Below are 25,361 nucleotides of genomic sequence, written 5' to 3' on the forward strand. Positions count from 1 at the left end.
TACCACTACCAGTACCTCTACCTCTACCAGTACCTTTACCGCTTTCTCTACCTCTACCCCTCCCAGTACCTCTACCTCTACCAGTACCTCTACCTCTCCCTCTGTCTCTCCCTCTACCTCTGTCTCTGTCTCTCCCTCTACCAGTACCTCTACCTCTACCTCACCTCTTCCAGTACCTCTACCAGTACCTTTACCTGGACCTCTACCTCTCCCTCTACCAGTACCTCTACCAGTACCTCTACCTCTACCAATACCTCTACCTCACCTCTACCAGTACCTCTACCAGTAACTCTACCTCTACCTCTTCCAGTACCTCTACCAGTACCTCTCCCTCTACCAGTACCTCTAGCAGTACCTCTACCTCACCTCTACCAGTACCTCTCCCTCTATCAGTACCTCTAGCAGTACCTCTACCTCACCTCTTCCAGGACCTCTACCTCACCTCTACCAGTACCTCTACCAGTAGCTCTACCAGTACCACTACCAGTACCTCTACCTCTACCAGTACCTCTACCAGTACCACTACCAGTACCTCTACCTCTACCTGTACCTTTACCGCTTTCTCTACCTCTACCCCTCCCAGTACCTCTACCTCTATCAGTACCTCTACCAGTACCTCTACCTCTACCAGTACCTCTACCAGTACCTTTACCTCTTCCAGTACCTCTACAAGTACCTATACCAGTACCTCTACCTCTACCAGTTCCACTACCAGTACCTCTACCAGTACCACTACCAGTACCTCTACCAGTACCACTACCAGTACCTCTAACTCTACCAGTACCTTTACCACTTTCTCTACCTCTACCAGTACCACTACCAGTACCTCTACCAGTACCACTACCAGTACCTCTACCAGTACCACTACCAGTACCTCTACCAGTACCTTTACCACTTTCTCTACCTCTACCAGTACCTTTACCACTTTCTCTACCTCTACCAGTACCTCTCCCTTTACATGTACCTCTACCAGTACCTCTACCAGTACCTCTACCTCTCCCTCTCCCTCTCACTCTACCTTTACATCAACCTCTCCCTCTATCACTACTTCTACCACTACCTCTATCAGTACCTCTGCTTCTACCTCTACCAGTACCTCTACCTCTCCCTCTGTCTCTCCCTCTACCTCTGTCTCTGTCTCTCCCTCTACCAGTACCTCTACCTCTCCCTCTGTCTCTCCCTCTGTCTCTCCCTCTCCTAGTACCTCTACCTCTACCTCACCTCTTCCAGTACCTCTACCAGTACCTTTACCTGGACCTCTACCTCTCCCTCTACCAGTACCTCTACCAGTACCTCTCCCTCTACCAGTACCTCTAGCAGTACCTCTACCTCACCTCTTCCAGTACCTCTCCCTCTATCAGTACCTCTAGCAGTACCTCTACCTCACCTCTTCCAGGACCTCTATCAGTACCTCTACCTCACCTCTACCAGTACCTCTACCAGTAGCTCTACCAGTACCTCTACCAGTACCACTACCAGTACCTCTACCTCTACCAGTACCTTTACCGCTTTCTCTACCTCTACCCCTCCCAGTACCTCTACCTCTACCAGTACCTCTACCTCTCCCTCTGTCTCTCCCTCTACCTCTGTCTCTGTCTCTCCCTTTACCAGTACCTCTACCTATCCCTCTGTCTCTCCCTCTGTCTCTCCCTCTCCTAGTAACTCTACCTCACCTCTTCCAGTACCTCTACCAGTACCTTTACCTGGACCTCTACCTCTCCCTCTACCAGTACCTCTACCTCTACCAATACCTCTACCTCACCTCTACCAGTACCACTACCAGTAACTCTACCTCTACCTCTTCCAGTACCTCTACCAGTACCTCTCCCTCTACCAGTACCTCTAGCAGTACCTCTACCTCACCTCTACCAGTACCTCTCCCTCTATCAGTACCTCTAGCAGTACCTCTACCTCACCTCTTCCAGGACCTCTATCAGTACCTCTACCTCACCTCTACCAGTACCTCTACCAGTACCTCTACCAGTAGCTCTACCAGTACCTCTACCAGTACCACTACCAGTACCTCTACCTCTACCAGTACCTTTACCGCTTTCTCTACCTCTACCCCTCCCAGTACCTCTACCTCTACCAGTACCTCTACCTCTAAAACTGATCCTAAACCAGCAGTCTTACTCTAAAATAATGTATTCATACCCGTTAGCTAAGTAGTTGGAACATTCCAAAGGTTTTTAAATGAGCAGAGCAATCCATCAAATGAACTACAGATAGTTTGGCTCAATGGTAACAAGTTACATGCTGTAAGTGAATGCCGATGTTATTTGGGCTAGCTACTTACTGTTTGGACTTTTTATCAAAGGTTTTGCAATGAATTGGCACACTTGTCACTGTTTGTCTTTAGACGCCATTGCCAATACTGAACTGTTGGGCTGAAAACACTCAGATTTATCCCACACTCTGAACAACTCACAAAGGTTGCCGTAGTGAAAAACATGACATCACAATTGATAAACTGACAAACATAGAATAATATTTATGTTAATAACGATGTAACAACCTAGGAGACAATCAGAGGCAACCTAACAACAATCTATCCCTGTGCTCACAATGGCTCAAATCAAATCAAATGTTATTGGTCACATACACGTGGTTAGCAGATGTTAATGCAAGTGTAGCGAAATGCTTGTGCTTCTAGTTCCGGCTGTGCAGTAATATCTAACAAGTAATCTAATAAATTCTCAACGACTACCATACACACAAATGTAAAGGGATGAATAAGAATATGTACATATAAATATATGGATGAGCGATGGCTGTGCGGCATAGGCAAGATGCAGTAGATAGTATAGAATACAGTATATACATATGAGATGAGTAATGTAGGATATGTAGACATTATTAAAGTGCCATTATTTAGAGACTAGTGATATCTTTATTAAATCCATTTATTACATTTATTAAAGTGGCCAGAGATTTGAGTCTGTGATGTGTACGCCGAGGAACTTAAAACTTTCCACCTTCTCCACTACTGTCCCGTCGATGTGGATGGGGGGCTGCTCCCTCTGCTGTTTCCTGAAGTCCACGATCATCTCCTTTGTTTTGTTGAGTGAGAGGTTATTTTCCTGACACCGAGGGCCCTCACCCCCTCCCTGTAGGCTGTCTCATCATTGTTGGCAATCAAGACTACCACTGTGTAGTGTCGTCTGCAAACTTGATGATTGAGTTGGAGGCTTGCATGGCCACGCAGTCATGGGTGAACAGGGAGTACAGGAGAGGGCTGAGAACGCACCCTTGTGGGGCCCCAGTGTTGAGGATCAGCGGGGTGGAGATGTTGTTTCCTACCCTCATCACCTGGGGCGTCCCGTCAGAATGTCCAGGACCCAGTTGCACAGGGCGGGGTTGAGACCCAGGGTCTCGAGCTTAATGACGAGTTTGGAGGGTACTATGGTGTTAAATGCTGAGCTGTGGCCAATGAACAGCATTCTTACATAGGTATTCCTCTTGTCCAGATGGGTTAGGGCAGTGTGCAGTGTGATTGCGATTGCGTCGTCTGTGGACCTATTGGGGCGGTAAGCAAATTGGAGTGGGTCTAGGATGTCAGGTAGGGTGGAGGTGATATGGTCCTTGACTAGTCTCTCAAAGCACTTCATGGTGACGGAAGTGAGTGCTACGGGACGATAGTCATTTAGCTCAGTTACCTTAGCTTTCTTGGGAACAGGAACAATGGTGGCCATCTTGAAGCATGTCGGCACAGCAGACTGGGATAGGGATTGATTGAATATGTCCGTAAACACACCGGCCAGCTGGTCTGCGCATGCTCTGAGGACGCGGCTAGGGATGCCGTCTGGGTCGGCAGCCTTGCGAGGGTTAATCCGTTTAAATGTTTTACACGCGTTTGCAACGGTGAAGGAGAGCCCAAAGGCTTTGGTAGCGGGGCGTGTCAGTGGCACTGTATTGTCCTCAAAGCGACCAAAGAAGTTGTTTAATTTGTCTGGGAACAAGACGTCGATGTCCGCGACGGGGCTGTTTTTCTTTTTGCAATCCGTGATTGACTGTAGACCCTGCCACATACATCTTGTGTTTGAACCGTTGAATTGCGACTCTACTTTGTACTATACTGACGCTTAGCTTGTTTGATTGCCTTGCGGAGGGAATAGCTCCACTGTTTGTATTTGGTCATGTTTCCAGTCACCTTGCCATGATTAAAAGCGATGGTTTGTGCTTTTAGTTTTGCGTGAATGCTGCCATAAATCCACTGTTTCTGGTTAGGGAAGGTTTTAATAGTCACAGTGGGTACAACATCACCGATGCACTTCCTAATAAACTCGCCAACCGAGTCAGTATATACATCAATGTTATTGTTTGAGGCTACCTGGAACATATCCCAGTCCACATGTATCCCAGTCCGCAATGTTGAAGCGTGGAATCCGATTGGTCAGACCAGCGTTGGATAGACCTGAGCACAGGCATTTCCTGTTTTAGTTTCTGTCTATAGGCTGGGAGCACAGGACATTCTCCAAACACCCGACAGGGCCGACATCCCCGTTATTTGCAAGAAGTGGCGACGCAGGTACAGAGGACAAAGAGCCAGATGCCTCGTGAGGACCCGGAGAAGACGAGTGGGAAAGTTGTCGTTACCGTCAATACTACTCGCCAACGTGCAATCATTGGACAATAAATTAGACGAGGTGCGATCACGAGTATCCTACCAACGGGACATCAAAAACTGTAATATCCTATGTTTCACGGAATCGTGGCTGAATGACGACATGGATACTCAGCTTGCGGGATATACGCTGCACCGGCAAGATAGAACAGCACACGAGGGGGGGGGGGGGGGGGGGGGTCTGTGCATATTTGTAAACAACAGCTGGTGCACGAAATCTAAGGAAGTCTCTAGATTTTGCTCGCCTGAAGTAGAGTATATTGTGATAAATTGTAGGCCACTACTTGCCTAGAGAGTTTTCAGCTATTATTTTTGTGACTGTTTATTTACCACCACAGACAGATGCTGGCACTAAGACCGCACTCAGTCAGCTGTATAAGGAAATAAGCAGACAGGAAACCACTCACCCAGAGGTGGTGCTCCTAGTGGCCGGAGACTTTAATGCAGGGAAACTTAAATCAGTTCTACCAAATGTCTATAAATATATTAAATGTGCAAGCAGAGGGAAAAAATTCTAGATAACCTGTACTCCACACACAGAGACGCGTACAAGCTCTCCCTCGCCCTCCATTTGGTAAATCCGACCACAACTCTATCCTCCTGATTCCTGCTTACAAGCTAAAATTAAAGCAGGAAGCACCAGTGACTTGGTCTATAAAAAAGTGGTCAGATGAAGCAGATGCTAAACTACAGGACTGTTTTGCTATCACAGACTGGAACATGTTCCGGGATTCTTCCGATGGCATTGAGGAGTACACCACATCAGTCACTGGCTTTATCAATAAGTGCATCGAGGACGTCGTCCCCACAGTGACTGTACGTACATACCCCAACCAGAAGCCATGGATTACAGGCAACATTCTCACTGAGCTAAAGGGTAAAGCTGCCGCTTTCAAGGTGCGGGACTCTAACCTGGAAGCTTACAAGAAACCCTGCTATGCCCTGCGATGAACCATCAAACAGGCAAAGCGTCAATACAGGGCTAAGATTTAATCATACTACACCGGCTCCGATGCTCGTCTTATGTGGCAGGGCTTGTAAACTATTACAGACTACAAAGGGAAGCACAGCTGCGAGCTGCCCAGTGACACTAGCCTACCAGACGAGCTAAATCACTTCTATGCTCTCTTCGAGGCAAGCAACACTGAGGCATGCATGAGAGCATCAGCTGTTCCGGACGACTGTGTGATCACGCTCTCCGTAGCCGACATGAGTAAGACCTTTAAACAGGTCAACATACACGAGGCTGCGAGGCCAGACGGATTACCAGGGCGTGTGCTCCGGGCATGTGCTGACCAACTGGCAGGTGTCTTCACTGACATTTTCAACATGTCCCTGATTGAGTCTGTAACACCAACATGTTTCAAGCAGACCACCTTAGTCTCTGTGCCCAAGAACACAAAGGCAACCTGCCTAAATGACTACAGACCCATAGCACTCACGTCCGTAGCCATGAAGTGCTTTGAAAGGCTGGTCATAGGTCACATCAACACCATTATCCCAGAAACCCTAGACCCACTCCAATTTGCATACCGCACCAACAGATCCACAGATGACGCAATCTCTATTACACTCCACACTGCCCTTTCCCACCTGGACAAAAGGAACACTTATGTGAGAATGCTATTCATTGACTACAGCTCAGCGTTCAACACCATAGTACCCTCAAAGCTCATCACTAAGCTAATGATCCTGGGACTAAACACCTCCCTCTGCAACTGGTTCCTGGACTTCCTGACGGGCCGCCCCCAAATGGTGAGGGTAGGTAGCAACACATCTGCCACGCTGATCTTCAACACTGGAGCTCCCGAGGGGTGCGTGCTCAGTCCCCTCCTGTACTCCCTGTTCACCCACGACTGCATGGCCAGGCACGACTCCAACACCATCATTAAGTTTGCAGATGACACAACAGTGGTAGGCCTGATCACCGACAACGACGAGACAGCCTATAGGGAGGAGGTCAGAGACCTGGAATAATAACCTATCCCTCAACGGAACCAAGGCTAAGGAGATGATTGTGGACTACAGGAAAAGGAGGACCGAGCACGCCCCCATTCTCATCGATGGGGCCGTAGTGGAGCAGGTTGAGAGCTTCAGGGTTCCTTGGTGTCCACATCAACAACCAACTAGAATGGTCCAAACACACCAAGACAGTCGTGAAGAGGGCACGACAAAGCCTATTTCCCATCAGGAAACAAAAAAGATTTGGCATGGGTCCTGAGATCCTCAAAAGGTTCTACTGCTGCAACATCGAGAGCATCCTGACTGGTTGTATCACTGCCTGGTACGGCAATTGCTCGGCCTCCGACCGCAAGGCAATACAGAGGGTAATGCGTACGGCCCAGTACATCACTGGGGCTAAGCTGCCTGCCATCCAGGACCTCTACACCAGGCAGTGTCAGAGGAAGGCCCTAAAAATTATCAAAGACTCCAACCACCCCAGTCATAGACTGTTTTCTCTACTACCGCATGGCAAGCGGTACCGGAGTGCCAAGTCTAGGACAAAATGGCTTCTCAACAGTTTACACCCCCATGCCATAAGACTCCTGAACAGGTAATCAAATGGCTACCTGGACTATTTGCATTGTGTGCCCCCCTCCCCAACCCAACCCCCTCTGTTTATCATATATGCATAGTCACTTTAACTATACATTCATGTACATACTTCCTCAATTGGGCCGACCAACCAGTGCTCATTCCATCAGCACATTGGCTAACCGGGCTATCTGCATTGTGTCCCGCCACCCACCACCCGCCAACCCCTCTTTTTACGCTACTGCTACTCTCTGTTCATCATATATGCATAGTCACTTTAACCATATCTACATGTACATGCTACCTCAATCAGCCTGACTAACCGGTGTCTGTATGTAGCCTTGCTACTTTTATAGCCTCGCTACTGTATATAGCCTCGCTTCTGTTATTTTTCACTGTCTTTTTACTGTTGTTTTATTTCTTTACTTACCTATTGCTCACCTAATACCTTTTTTGCACTATTGGTTAGAGCATGTAAGTAAGCATTTCACTGTAAGGTCTACACCTGTTGTATTCAGCGCACGTGACAAATAAACTTAAATTTTATTTGATTATAACGTGTCTTTCTGCTAATACTTGTGTGCTTTGGTTGTCCTAAAATACCAGCATTCCCTGCTCTGATGCTTTCCTCCTGACTATGAGACTTTGTAGTCCTCAATTGGAGCCTTTAGTAGTCCTTTGTAGACTATGAGACTTTTGTCATCCTCTGTTGGAGCCAGATGGAACAAATGGAGTGATGATGGAACCAGAGTGATGATGGAACCAGAGTGATAATGGAACCAGAGTGATGATGGAACCAGAGTGATGATGGAACTAGAGTGATGATGGAACCAGGGTGATGATGGAACCAGAGTGATGATGGAACCAGAGTGATGATGGAACTAGAGTGAGGATGGAACTAGAGTGATGATGGAACCAGAGTGATGATGAACCCATAGTGATGACGGAACCAGAGTGATGATGGGACCAAAACACAGTGATGATGGAACCAGAGTGATGATGGAACCAGCGTGATGATGGGACCAAAACACAGTGATGATGGAACCAGAGTGATGATGGAACCAGAGTGATGATGAAACCAAAGTGATGATGGAACCAGAGTGATGATGGAACTAGAGTGATGATGGAACCAGAGTGATGATGAAACTAGGGTTATGATGGAACCATAGTGATGATGAAACCAGAGTGATGATGGAACCAGAGTGATGATGGAACCAGAGTGATGATGGAACCATAGTGATGATGGAACCATAGTGATGATGGAACCATAGTGATGATGGAACGAGAGTGATGATGGAACCAGAGTGATGATGGAACCAGAGTGATGATGGAAAAATAGTGATGATGGAACCAGAGCGATGATGGAACCATAGTGATGATGGAACCAGAGTGATGATGGAACCATAGTGATGATGGAACCAGAGTGATGATGGAACCAGAGTGATGATGGAACTAGAGTGATGATGGAACCAGGGTGATGATGGAACCAGAGTGATGATGGAACCAGAGTGATGATGGAACTAGAGTGAGGATGGAACTAGAGTGATGATGGAACCAGAGTGATGATGAACCCATAGTGATGACGGAACCAGAGTGATGATGGGACCAAAACACAGTGATGATGGAACCAGAGTGATGATGGAACCAGAGTGACGATGGGACCAAAACACAGTGATGATGGAACCAGAGTGATGATGGAACCAGAGTGATGATGGAACCAGAGTGATGATGTAACTAGAGTGATGATGGAACCATAGTGATGATGGAACCAGAGTGATGATGTAACTAGAGTGATGATGAAACCAAAGTGATGATGGAACCAGAGTGATGATGGAACCAGAGTGATGATGGAACCAGAGTTATGATGGAACCAGAGTGATGATGTAACTAGAGTTATGATGGAACCATAGTGATGATGGAACCAGAGTGATGATGCAACTAGAGTGATGATGAAACCAAAGTGATGATGGAACCAGAGTGATGATGTAACTAGAGTGATGATGGAACCAGAGTGATGATGGAACCATAGTGATGATGGAACAAGAGTGATGATGAAACCAAAGTGATGATGGAACCAGAGTGATGATGTAACTAGAGTGATGATGGAACTAGAGTGATGATGGAACCAGAGTGATGATGGAACCATAGTGACGATGGAACCAGAGTGATGATGGAACCATAGTGATGATGGAACCATAGTGACGATGGAACCAGAGTGATGATGGAACCAAAACACAGTGATGATGGAACAAGAGTGATCATGGAACCAGAGTGATGCTGGAGCCAGAGGGATGATGAAACCATAGTGATGATGGAACCAGAGTGATGATGGAACCAGAGTGATGATGGAACCAGAGTGATGATGGAACCAGAGTGATGATGAAACCAAAGTGATGATGGAACCAGAGTGAGGATGGAACCAGAGTGATGATGGAACCAGAGTGATGATGGAACCAGAGTGATGATGGAACCAGGGTGATGATGGAACCAGAGTGATGATGGAACCAGAGTGATGATGGAACTAGAGTGATGATGGAACTAGAGTGATGATGGAACCAGAGTGATGATGAACCCATAGTGATGACGGAACCAGAGTGATGATGGGACCAAAACACAGTGATGATGGAACCAGAGTGATGATGGAACCAGAGTGATGATGGGACCAAAACACAGTGATGATGGAACCAGAGTGATGATGGAACCAGAGTGATGATGAAACCAAAGTGATGATGGAACTAGAGTGATGATGGAACCAGAGTGATGATGAAACTAGGGTGATGATGGAACCATATTGATGATGGAACCAGAGTGATGATGGAACCAGAGTGATGATGAAACCAAAGTGATGATGGAACTAGAGTGATGATGGAACCAGAGTGATGATGTAACTAGAGTGATGATGGAACCAGAGTGATGATGGAACCAGAGTGATGATCTAACTTGAGTGATGATGAAACCAAAGTGATGATGGAACCAGAGTGATGATGTAACTAGAGTGATGATGGAACTAGAGTGATGATGGAACTAGAGTGATGATGGAACCATAGTGATCATGGAACCAGAGTGATGATGGAACCAAAGTGATGATGGAACCAGAGTGATGATTTAACAAGAGTGATGATGGAACTAGAGTGATGATGGAACCAGAGTGATGATGGAACCATAGTGACGATGGAACCAGAGTGATGATGGAACCATAGTGATGATGGAACCATAGTGACGATGGAACCAGAGTGATGATGGAACCAAAACACAGTGATGATGGAACAAGAGTGATGATGGAACCAGAGTGATGATGGAGTCAGAGTGATGATGGAGTCAGAGTGATGATGAAACCATAGTGATGATGGAACCAGAGTGATGATGGAACCAGAGTGATGATGGAACCATAGTGACGATGGAACCAGAGTGATGATGAAACCAAAGTGATGATGGAACCAGAGTGATGATGGAACCAGAGTGATGATGAAACCAGAGTGATGATGGAACCAGAGTGATGATGGAACTAGAGTGATGATGGAACCATAGTGATGATGTAACTAGAGTGATGATGGAACCAGAGTGATGATGGAACCAGAGTGATGATGGAACCAGAGTGATGATGGAACCAGAGTGATGATGGAACCAGAGTGATGATGTAACTAGAGTGATGATGGAACCATAGTGATGATGTAACTAGAGTGATGATGGAACCATAGTGATGATGTAACTAGAGTGATGATGGAACCATTGTGATGATGTAACTAGAGTGATGATGGAACCAGAGTGATGATGGAACCATAGTGACGATGGAAACATAGTGATGATGGAACCAGAGTGACAATGGAACCAGAGTGACAATGGAACCATAGTGATGATGGAACCAGAGTGATGATGGAACCAAAACACAGTAATGATGGAACCAGAGTGATGATGGAACCAAAACACAGTGATGATGGAACCAGAGTGATGATGGAACCATAGTGATGATGGAACTAGAGTGATGATGGAACCATAGTGATGATGGAACCAGAGTGATGATGTAACTAGAGTGATGATGGAACTAGAGTGATGATGGAACCATAGTGATGATGGAACCAAAGTGATGATGGAACCAGAGTGATGATGAAACCATAGTGATGATGTAACTAGAGTGATGATGGAACCAGAGTGATGATGGAATCATAGTGATGATGGAACCATAGTGATGATGGAACTAGAGTGATGATGGAAGCAGAGTGATGATGGAACCATAGTGATGATGGAACCATAGTGATGGTCGAACCAGAGCGATGATGGAACCATAGCGATGATGGAAACAGAGTGATGATGGAACCATAGTGATGATGGAACCATTTGATGATGGAACCAGAGTGATGATGGAACCAGAGTGATGATGGAACTAGAGTGATGATGGAACCAGGGTGATGATGGAACCAGAGTGATGATGGAACCAGAGTGATGATGGAACTAGAGTGATGATGGAACCAGAGTGATGATGAACCCATAGTGATGACGGAACCAGAGTGATGATGGAACTAGAGTGATGATGGAACCAGAATGATGATGGGACCAAAACACAGTGATGATTGACCCAGAGTGATGATGGAACCAGAATGATGATGGGACCAAAACACAGTGATGATTGAACCAGAGTGATGATGGAACCAGAGTGATGATGAAACCAAAGTTATGATGGAACCAGAGTGATGATGGAACTAGAGTGATGATGGAACCAGAGTGATGATGAAACTAGGGTGATGATGGAACCAGAGTGATGATGGAACCAGAGTGATGATGGAACCAGAGTGATGATGTTACTAGAGTGATGATGTAACCAGAGTGATGATGTAACTAGAGTGATGATGAAACCAAAGTGATGATGGAACCAGAGTGATGATGTAACTAGAGTGATGATGGAACTAGAGTGATGATGGAACCATAGTGATGATGGAACCAGAGTGATGATGATACCAAAGTGATGATGGAACCAGAGTGATGATGTAACTAGAGTGATGATGGAACCATGGTGATGATGGAACCAGAGTGATGATGGAACCATAGTGATGATGGAACCAGAGTGATGATGGAACCAGAGTGATGATGGAACCAAAACACAGTGATGATGGAACCAGAGTGATGATGGAACCAGAGTGATGATGGAACCATAGTAATGATGGAAATAGAGTGATGATGGAACCAGAGTGATGATGGAACCAGAGTGATGATGGAACCAAAACACAGTGATGATGGAACCAAAGTGATGATGGAACCAGCGTGATGATGGAACCAGAGTGATGATGTAACTAGAGTGATGATGGAACCAGAGTGATGATGGAACAATAGTGATGATGGAGCCAGAGTGATGATGGAACCAGAGTGATGATGGAACCATAGTGACGATGGAACCAAAACACAGTGACGATGGAACCAGAGTGATGATGGAACCAGAGTGACGATGGAATCATAGTGACGATGGAACCAAAACACAGTGACGATGGAACCAGAGTGATGATGAAACCATAGTGATGATGGAACCAAAGTGATGATGGAACCAGAGTGATGATGGAACCAGAGTGATGATCGAACCATAGTGATGATGGAACCATAGTGATGATGGAACCAGAGTGACGATGGAACCAGAGTGATGATGGAACCATAGTGATGATGTAACCAGAGTGATGATGGAACCATAATGATGATGGAACCATAGTGATGATGGACCCAGAGTGATGATGGAACCAGAGTGATGATGGAACCATAGTGACGATGGAACCAGAGTGATGATCGATCCATAGTGATGATGGAACCATAGTGATGATGGAACCAGAGTGATGATGGAACCATAGTGATGATGTAACCAGAGTGATGATGGAACCATAATGATGATGGAACCATAGTGATGATGGAACCAGAGTGATGATTTAACCAGAGTGATGATGGAACCATAGTGACGATGGAACCATAGTGACGATGGAACCATCGTGATGATGGAACCAGAGTGATGATGGAACCAAAACACAGTGATGATGGAACCAGAGTGATGATGTAACTAGAGTGATGATGGAACCAGAGTGATGATGGAACAATAGTGATGATGGAGCCAGAGTGATGATGGAACCAGAGTGATGATGGAACCATAGTGACGATGGAACCAAAACACAGTGACGATGGAACCAGAGTGATGATGGAACCAGAGTGACGATGGAACCATAGTGACGATGGAACCAAAACACAGTGACAATGGAACCAGAGTGATGATGAAACCATAGTGATGATGGAACCAAAGTGATGATGGAACCAGAGTGATGATGGAACCAGAGTGATGATCGAACCAGAGTGATGATGGAACCATAATGATGATGGAACCATAGTGATGATGGAACCAGAGTGATGATGGAACCAGAGTGATGATGGAACCATAGTGACGATGGAACCAGAGTGATGATCGAACCATAGTGATGATGGAACCATAGTGATGATGGAACCAGAGTGATGATGGAACCATAGTGATGATGTAACCAGAGTGATGATGGAACCATAATGATGATGGAACCATAGTGATGATGGAACCAGAGTGATGATTTAACCAGAGTGATGATGGAACCATAGTGACGATGGAACCATAGTGACGATGGAACCATCATGATGATGGAACCAGAGTGATGATGGAACCAAAACACAGTGATGATGGAACCAAAGTGATGATGGAACCAGAGTGATGATGGAACCAGAGTGATGATGGAACCAGAGTGATGATGGAACCAGAGTGATGATGGAACCAGAGTGATGATGGAACCATAGTGACGATGGAACCATAGTGACGATGGAACCATTGTGATGATGGAACTAGAGTGATGATGGAACCAGAGTGATTATGGAACCATAGTGATGATGGAACCATAGTGATGATGGAACTAGAGTGATGATGGAACCATAGTAATGATGGAACCAGACTGATGATGGAACCAGAGTGATGATGGAACCATAGTGATGATGTAACTAGAGTGACGATGGAACCAAAGTGATGATGAACTAGAGTGATGATGGAACCATAGTGACGATGGAACCATAGTGATGATGGAACCATAGTGATGATGGAACCAGAGTGATGATGGAACCAGAGTGATGATGGAACCAGAGTGATGATGGAACCAAAACACAGTGATGATGGAACCAAAGTGATGATGGAACCAGAGTGATGATGGAACCAGAGTGATGATGTAACTAGAGTGATGATGGAACCAGAGTGATGATGGAACAATAGTGATGATGGAGCCAGAGTGATGATGGAACCAGAGTGATGATGGAACCATAGTGACGATGGAACCAAAACACAGTGACGATGGAACCAGAGTGATGATGGAACCAGAGTGACGATGGAATCATAGTGACGATGGAACCAAAACACAGTGACGATGGAACCAGAGTGATGATGAAACCATAGTGATGATGGAACCAAAGTGATGATGGAACCAGAGTGATGATGGAACCAGAGTGAATATCGAACCATAGTGATGATGGAACCATAGTGATGATGGAACCAGAGTGACGATGGAACCAGAGTGATGATGGAACCATAGTGATGATGTAACCAGAGTGATGATGGAACCATAATGATGATGGAACCATAGTGATGATGGAACCAGAGTGATGATGGAACCAGAGTGATGATGGAACCATAGTGACGATGGAACCAGAGTGATGATCGAACCATAGTGATGATGGAACCATAGTGATGATGGAACCAGAGTGACGATGGAACCAGAGTGATGATGGAACCATAGTGATGATGTAACCAGAGTGATGATGGAACCATAATGATGATGGAACCATAGTGATGATGGAACCAGAGTGATGATTTAACCAGAGTGATGATGGAACCATAGTGACGATGGAACCATAGTGACGATGGAACCATCGTGATGATGGAACCAGAGTGATGATGGAACCAAAACACAGTGAGGATGGAACCAGAGTGATGATGTAACTAGAGTGATGATGGAACCAGAGTGATGATGGAACAATAGTGATGATGGAGCCAGAGTGATGATGGAACCAGAGTGATGATGGAACCAGAGTGATGATGGAACCAGAGTGATGATGGAACCAAAACACAGTGATGATGGAACCAAAGTGATGATGGAACCAGAGTGATGATGGAACCAGAGTGATGATGTAACTAGAGTGATGATGGAACCAGAGTGATGATGGAACAATAGTGATGATGGAGCCAGAGTGATGATGGAACCAGAGTGATGATAGAACCATAGTGACGATGGAACCAAAACACAGTGACGATGGAACCAGAGTGATGATGGAACCAGAGTGACGATGGAATCATAGTGACGATGGAACCAAAACACAGTGACGATGGAACCAGAGTGATGATGAAACCATAGTGATGATGGAACCAAAGTGATGATGGAACCAGAGTGATGATGGAACCAGAGTGATGATCGAACCATAGTGATGATGGAACCATAGTGATGATGGAACCAGAGTGACGATGGAACCAGAGTGATGATGGAACCATAGTGATGATGTAACCAGAGTGATGATGGAACCATAATGATGATGGAACCATAGTGATGATGGAACCAGAGTGATGATGGAACCAGAGTGATGATGGAACCATAGTGACGATGGAACCAGAGTGATGATCGAACCATAGTGATGATGGAACCATAGTGATGATGGAACCAGAGTGACGATGGAACCAGAGTGATGATGGAACCATAGTGATGATGTAACCAGAGTGATGATGGAACCATAATGATGATGGAACCAGAGTGATGATGGAACCAGAGTGATGATGGAACCAGAGTGATGATGTTACTAGAGTGATGATGTAACCAGAGTGATGATGTAACTAGAGTGATGATGAAACCAAAGTGATGATGGAACCAGAGTGATGATGTAACTAGAGTGATGATGGAACTAGAGTGATGATGGAACCATAGTGATGATGGAACCAGAGTGATGATGAAACCAAAGTGATGATGGAACCAGAGTGATGATGTAACTAGAGTGATGATGGAACCATGGTGATGATGGAACCAGAGTGATGATGGAACCATAGTGATGATGGAACCAGAGTGATGATGGAACCAGAGTGATGATGGAACCAAAACACAGTGATGATGGAACCAGAGTGATGATGGAACCAGAGTGATGATGGAACCATAGTAATGATGGAAATAGAGTGATGATGGAACCAGAGTGATGATGGAACCAGAGTGATGATGGAACCAAAACACAGTGATGATGGAACCAAAGTGATGATGGAACCAGCGTGATGATGGAACCAGAGTGATGATGTAACTAGAGTGATGATGGAACCAGAGTGATGATGGAACAATAGTGATGATGGAGCCAGAGTGATGATGGAACCAGAGTGATGATGGAACCATAGTGACGATGGAACCAAAACACAGTGACGATGGAACCAGAGTGATGATGGAACCAGAGTGACGATGGAATCATAGTGACGATGGAACCAAAACACAGTGACGATGGAACCAGAGTGATGATGAAACCATAGTGATGATGGAACCAAAGTGATGATGGAACCAGAGTGATGATGGAACCAGAGTGATGATCGAACCATAGTGATGATGGAACCATAGTGATGATGGAACCAGAGTGACGATGGAACCAGAGTGATGATGGAACCATAGTGATGATGTAACCAGAGTGATGATGGAACCATAATGATGATGGAACCATAGTGATGATGGACCCAGAGTGATGATGGAACCAGAGTGATGATGGAACCATAGTGACGATGGAACCAGAGTGATGATCGATCCATAGTGATGATGGAACCATAGTGATGATGGAACCAGAGTGATGATGGAACCATAGTGATGATGTAACCAGAGTGATGATGGAACCATAATGATGATGGAACCATAGTGATGATGGAACCAGAGTGATGATTTAACCAGAGTGATGATGGAACCATAGTGACGATGGAACCATAGTGACGATGGAACCATCGTGATGATGGAACCAGAGTGATGATGGAACCAAAACACAGTGATGATGGAACCAGAGTGATGATGTAACTAGAGTGATGATGGAACCAGAGTGATGATGGAACAATAGTGATGATGGAGCCAGAGTGATGATGGAACCAGAGTGATGATGGAACCATAGTGACGATGGAACCAAAACACAGTGACGATGGAACCAGAGTGATGATGGAACCAGAGTGACGATGGAACCATAGTGACGATGGAACCAAAACACAGTGACAATGGAACCAGAGTGATGATGAAACCATAGTGATGATGGAACCAAAGTGATGATGGAACCAGAGTGATGATGGAACCAGAGTGATGATCGAACCAGAGTGATGATGGAACCATAATGATGATGGAACCATAGTGATGATGGAACCAGAGTGATGATGGAACCAGAGTGATGATGGAACCATAGTGACGATGGAACCAGAGTGATGATCGAACCATAGTGATGATGGAACCATAGTGATGATGGAACCAGAGTGATGATGGAACCATAGTGATGATGTAACCAGAGTGATGATGGAACCATAATGATGATGGAACCATAGTGATGATGGAACCAGAGTGATGATTTAACCAGAGTGATGATGGAACCATAGTGACGATGGAACCATAGTGACGATGGAACCATCATGATGATGGAACCAGAGTGATGATGGAACCAAAACACAGTGATGATGGAACCAAAGTGATGATGGAACCAGAGTGATGATGGAACCAGAGTGATGATGGAACCAGAGTGATGATGGAACCAGAGTGATGATGGAACCATAGTGACGATGGAACCATAGTGACGATGGAACCATTGTGATGATGGAACTAGAGTGATGATGGAACCAGAGTGATTATGGAACCATAGTGATGATGGAACCATAGTGATGATGGAACTAGAGTGATGATGGAACCATAGTAATGATGGAACCAGACTGATGATGGAACCAGAGTGATGATGGAACCATAGTGATGATGTAACTAGAGTGACGATGGAACCAAAGTGATGATGAACTAGAGTGATGATGGAACCATAATGATGATGGAACCATAGTGATGATGGAACCAGAGTGATGATTTAACCAGAGTGATGATGGAACCATAGTGACGATGGAACCATAGTGACGATGGAACCATCGTGATGATGGAACCAGAGTGATGATGGAACCAAAACACAGTGATGATGGAACCAAAGTGATGATGGAACCAGAGTGATGATGGAACCAGAGTGATGATGTAACTAGAGTGATGATGGAACCAGAGTGATGATGGAACCAGAGTGATGATGGAACTAGAGTGATGATGGAACCAGAGTGATGATGGAACCAAAACACAGTGATGATGGAACCAAAGTGATGATGGAACCAGAGTGATGATGGAACCAGAGTGATGATGTAACTAGAGTGATGATGGAACCAGAGTGATGATGGAACAATAGTGATGATGGAGCCAGAGTGATGATGGAACCAGAGTGATGATGGAACCATAGTGACGATGGAACCAAAACACAGTGACGATGGAACCAGAGTGATGATGGAACCAGAGTGACGATGGAATCATAGTGACGATGGAACCAAAACACAGTGACGATGGAACCAGAGTGATGATGAAACCATAGTGATGATGGAACCAAAGTGATGATGGAACCAGAGTGATGATGGAACCAGAGTGAATATCGAACCATAGTGATGATGGAACCATAGTGATGATGGAACCAGAGTGACGATGGAACCAGAGTGATGATGGAACCATAGTGATGATGTAACCAGAGTGATGATGGAACCATAATGATGATGGAACCATAGTGATGATGGAACCAGAGTGATGATGGAACCAGAGTGATGATGGAACCATAGTGACGATGGAACCAGAGTGATGATCGAACCATAGTGATGATGGAACCATAGTGATGATGGAACCAGAGTGACGATGGAACCAGAGTGATGATGGAACCATAGTGATGATGGAACCAGAGTGATGATGGAACCATAATGATGATGGAACCATAGTGATGATGGAACCAGAGTGATGATTTAACCAGAGTGATGATGGAACCATAGTGACGATGGAACCATAGTGACGATGGAACCATCGTGATGATGGAACCAGAGTGATGATGGAACCAAAACACAGTGAGGATGGAACCAGAGTGATGATGTAACTAGAGTGATGATGGAACCAGAGTGATGATGGAACAATAGTGATGATGGAGCCAGAGTGATGATGGAACCAGAGTGATGATGGAACCAGAGTGATGATGGAACCAGAGTGATGATGGAACCAAAACACAGTGATGATGGAACCAAAGTGATGATGGAACCAGAGTGATGATGGAACCAGAGTGATGATGTAACTAGAGTGATGATGGAACCAGAGTGATGATGGAACAATAGTGATGATGGAGCCAGAGTGATGATGGAACCAGAGTGATGATAGAACCATAGTGACGATGGAACCAAAACACAGTGACGATGGAACCAGAGTGATGATGGAACCAGAGTGACGATGGAATCATAGTGACGATGGAACCAGAGTGATGATGGAACCATAGTGATGATGGAACCATAGTGATGATGGAACCAGAGTGACGATGGAACCAGAGTGATGATGGAACCATAGTGATGATGTAACCAGAGTGATGATGGAACCATAATGATGATGGAACCATAGTGATGATGGAACCAGAGTGATGATTTAACCAGAGTGATGATGGAACCATAGTGACGATGGAACCATAGTGACGATGGAACCATCGTAATGATGGAACCAGAGTGATGATGGAACCAAAACACAGTGATGATGGAACCAGAGTGATGATGTAACTAGAGTGATGATGGAACCAGAGTGATGATGGAACAATAGTGATGATGGAGCCAGAGTGATGATGGAACCAGAGTGATGATGGAACCATAGTGACGATGGAACCAAAACACAGTGACGATGGAACCAGAGTGATGATGGAACCAGAGTGACGATGGAACCATAGTGACGATGGAACCAAAACACAGTGACGATGGAACCAGAGTGATGATGAAACCATAGTGATGATGGAACCAAAGTGATGATGGAACCAGAGTGATGATGGAACCAGAGTGATGATCGAACCATAGTGATGATGGAACCATAGTGATGATGGAACCAGAGTGACGATGGAACCAGAGTGATTATGGAACCATAGTGATGATGTAACCAGAGTGATGATGGAACCATAATGATGATGGAACCATAGTGATGATGGAACCAGAGTGATGATGGAACCAGAGTGATGATGGAACCATAGTGACGATGGAACCAGAGTGATGATCGAACCATAGTGATGATGGAAACATAGTGATGATGGAACCAGAGTGATGATGGAACCATAGTGACGATGGAACCAAAACACAGTGACGATGGAACCAGAGTGATGATGGAACCAGAGTGACGATGGAACCATAGTGACGATGGAACCAAAACACAGTGACGATGGAACCAGAGTGATGATGAAACCATAGTGATGATGGAACCAAAGTGATGATGGAACCAGAGTGATGATGGAACCATAATGATGATGGAACCATAGTGACGATGGAACCAAAACACAGTGACGATGGAACCAGAGTGATGATGGAACCAGAGTGACGATGGAATCATAGTGACGATGGAACCAAAACACAGTGACGATGGAACCAGAGTGATGATGAAACCATAGTGATGATGGAACCAAAGTGATGATGGAACCAGAGTGATGATGGAACCAGAGTGAATATCGAACCATAGTGATGATGGAACCATAGTGATGATGGAACCAGAGTGACGATGGAACCATAGTGACGATGGAACCAGAGTGATGATCGAACCATAGTGATGATGGAACCATAGTGATGATGGAACCAGAGTGACGATGGAACCAGAGTGATGATGGAACCATAGTGATGATGTAACCAGAGTGATGATGGAACCATAATGATGATGGAACCATAGTGATGATGGAACCAGAGTGATGATTTAACCAGAGTGATGATGGAACCATAGTGACGATGGAACCATAGTGACGATGGAACCATCGTAATGATGGAACCAGAGTGATGATGGAACCAAAACACAGTGATGATGGAACCAGAGTGATGATGTAACTAGAGTGATGATGGAACCAGAGTGATGATGGAACAATAGTGATGATGGAGCCAGAGTGATGATGGAACCAGAGTGATGATGGAACCATAGTGACGATGGAACCAAAACACAGTGACGATGGAACCAGAGTGATGATGGAACCAGAGTGACGATGGAACCATAGTGACGATGGAACCAAAACACAGTGACGATGGAACCAGAGTGATGATGAAACCATAGTGATGATGGAACCAAAGTGATGATGGAACCAGAGTGATGATGGAACCAGAGTGATGATCGAACCATAGTGATGATGGAACCATAGTGATGATGGAACCAGAGTGACGATGGAACCAGAGTGATGATGGAACCATAGTGATGATGTAACCAGAGTGATGATGGAACCATAATGATGATGGAACCATAGTGATGATGGAACCAGAGTGATGATGGAACCAGAGTGATGATGGAACCATAGTGACGATGGAACCAGAGTGATGATCGAACCATAGTGATGATGGAAACATAGTGATGATGGAACCAGAGTGATGATGGAACCATAGTGACGATGGAACCAAAACACAGTGACGATGGAACCAGAGTGATGATGGAACCAGAGTGACGATGGAACCATAGTGACGATGGAACCAAAACACAGTGACGATGGAACCAGAGTGATGATGAAACCATAGTGATGATGGAACCAAAGTGATGATGGAACCAGAGTGATGATGGAACCATAATGATGATGGAACCATAGTGACGATGGAACCAAAACACAGTGACGATGGAACCAGAGTGATGATGGAACCAGAGTGACGATGGAATCATAGTGACGATGGAACCAAAACACAGTGACGATGGAACCAGAGTGATGATGAAACCATAGTGATGATGGAACCAAAGTGATGATGGAACCAGAGTGATGATGGAACCAGAGTGAATATCGAACCATAGTGATGATGGAACCATAGTGATGATGGAACCAGAGTGACGATGGAACCATAGTGACGATGGAACCAGAGTGATGATCGAACCATAGTGATGATGGAACCATAGTGATGATGGAACCAGAGTGACGATGGAACCAGAGTGATGATGGAACCATAGTGATGATGTAACCAGAGTGATGATGGAACCATAATGATGATGGAACCATAGTGATGATGGAACCAGAGTGATGATTTAACCAGAGTGATGATGGAACCATAGTGACGATGGAACCATAGTGACGATGGAACCATCGTAATGATGGAACCAGAGTGATGATGGAACCAAAACACAGTGATGATGGAACCAGAGTGATGATGTAACTAGAGTGATGATGGAACTAGAGTGATGATGGAACAATAGTGATGATGGAGCCAGAGTGATGATGGAACCAGAGTGATGATGGAACCATAGTGACGATGGAACCAAAACACAGTGACGATGGAACCAGAGTGATGATGGAACCAGAGTGACGATGGAACCATAGTGACGATGGAACCAAAACACAGTGACGATGGAACCAGAGTGATGATGAAACCATAGTGATGATGGAACCAAAGTGATGATGGAACCAGAGTGATGATGGAACCAGAGTGATGATCGAACCATAGTGATGATGGAACCATAGTGATGATGGAACCAGAGTGACGATGGAACCAGAGTGATGATGGAACCATAGTGATGATGTAACCAGAGTGATGATGGAACCATAATGATGATGGAACCATAGTGATGATGGAACCAGAGTGATGATGGAACCAGAGTGATGATGGAACCATAGTGACGATGGAACCAGAGTGATGATCGAACCATAGTGATGATGGAACCATAGTGATGATGGAACCAGAGTGATGATGGAACCATAGTGACGATGGAACCAAAACACAGTGACGATGGAACCAGAGTGATGATGGAACCAGAGTGACGATGGAACCATAGTGACGATGGAACCAAAACACAGTGACGATGGAACCAGAGTGATGATGAAACCATAGTGATGATGGAACCAAAGTGATGATGGAACCAGAGTGATGATGGAACCATAATGATGATGGAACCATAGTGACGATGGAACCAAAACACAGTGACGATGGAACCAGAGTGATGATGGAACCAGAGTGACGATGGAATCATAGTGACGATGGAACCAAAACACAGTGACGATGGAACCAGAGTGATGATGAAACCATAGTGATGATGGAACCAAAGTGATGATGGAACCAGAGTGATGATGGAACCAGAGTGAATATCGAACCATAGTGATGATGGAACCATAGTGATGATGGAACCAGAGTGACGATGGAACCAGTGTGATGATGGAACCATAGTGATGATGTAACCAGAGTGATGATGGAACCATAATGATGATGGAACCATAGTGATGATGGAACCAGAGTGATGATGGAACCAGAGTGATGATGGAACCATAGTGACGATGGAACCAGAGTGATGATCGAACCATAGTGATGATGGAACCATAGTGATGATGGAACCAGAGTGACGATGGAACCAGAGTGATGATGGAACCATAGTGATGATGTAACCAGAGTGATGATGGAACCATAATGATGATGGAACCATAGTGATGATGGAACCAGAGTGATGATTTAACCAGAGTGATGATGGAACCATAGTGACGATGGAACCATAGTGACGATGGAACCATCGTAATGATGGAACCAGAGTGATGATGGAACCAAAACACAGTGATGATGGAACCAGAGTGATGATGTAACTAGTGTGATGATGGAACCAGAGTGATGATGGAACAATAGTGATGATGGAGCCAGAGTGATGATGGAACCAGAGTGATGATGGAACCATAGTGACGATGGAACCAAAACACAGTGACGATGGAACCAGAGTGATGATGGAACCAGAGTGACGATGGAACCATAGTGACGATGGAACCAAAACACAGTGACGATGGAACCAGAGTGATGATGAAACCATAGTGATGATGGAACCAAAGTGATGATGGAACCAGAGTGATGATGGAACCAGAGTGATGATCGAACCATAGTGATGATGGAACCATAGTGATGATGGAACCAGAGTGACGATGGAACCAGAGTGATGATGGAACCATAGTGATGATGTAACCAGAGTGATGATGGAACCATAATGATGATGGAACCATAGTGATGATGGAACCAGAGTGATGATGGAACCAGAGTGATGATGGAACCATAGTGACGATGGAACCAGAGTGATGATGGAACCATAGTGATGATGGAACCATAGTGATGATGGAACCAGAGTGATGATGGAACCATAGTGATGATGTAACCAGAGTGATGATGGAACCATAATGATGATGGAACCATAGTGATGATGGAACCAGAGTGATGATTTAACCAGAGTGATGATGGAACCATAGTGACGATGGAACCATAGTGACGATGGAACCATCGTGATGATGGAACCAGAGTGATGATGGAACCAAAACACAGTGATGATGGAACCAAAGTGATGATGGAACCAGAGTGATGATGGAACCAGAGTGATGATGTAACTAGAGTGATGATGGAACCAGAGTGATGATGGAACCAGAGTGATGATGGAACCAGAGTGATGATGGAACCATAGTGACGATGGAACCATAGTGACGATGGAACCATTGTGATGATGGAACTAGAGTGATGATGGAACCAGAGTGATTATGGAACCATAGTGATGATGGAACCATAGTGATGATGGAACTAGAGTGATGATGGAACCATAGTGATGATGGAACCAGACTGATGATGGAACCAGAGTGATGATGGAACCATAGTGATGATGTAACTAGAGTGACGATGGAACCAAAGTGATGATGAACTAGAGTGATGATGGAACCATAGTGACGATGGAACCATAGTGATGATGGAACCATAGTGATGATGGAACCAGAGTGATGATGGAACCATAGTGATGATGGAACCATAGTGACGATGGAACCAAAACACAGTGACGATGGAACCATAGTGATGATGGAACCAAAACATAGCTTCACAGAACCTCCCTAACCCCCGATTGCTAAATACTGAATTCTTAAATACGTATCCCTTTGAGCATGATTCTCTCTCTTTCGCACATACATATGCCGTACACATACATACACACCCACACACAAA

At 45.1% G+C, this 25,361-nt stretch overlaps 1 protein-coding gene across 1 annotated transcript in view; it reads left to right on the top strand.

Annotated features, from left to right (window-relative positions):
- Window positions 1-4,549: 4,549 nt before the first annotated feature.
- LOC120026145 (A disintegrin and metalloproteinase with thrombospondin motifs 19-like) overlaps window positions 4,550-25,361 on the top strand; it is a 161,022-nt gene continuing 140,210 nt past the window's right edge. The window contains exon 1 of the mRNA XM_038970966.1: window positions 4,550-4,577. Coding sequence (XP_038826894.1) covers window positions 4,550-4,577 — 28 coding nt within the window. The remainder of the gene's footprint in view (window positions 4,578-25,361) is intronic.

Source organism: Salvelinus namaycush, chromosome 31, assembly GCF_016432855.1.
Source record: "Salvelinus namaycush isolate Seneca chromosome 31, SaNama_1.0, whole genome shotgun sequence".
Taxonomy (NCBI): domain Eukaryota; kingdom Metazoa; phylum Chordata; class Actinopteri; order Salmoniformes; family Salmonidae; genus Salvelinus; species Salvelinus namaycush.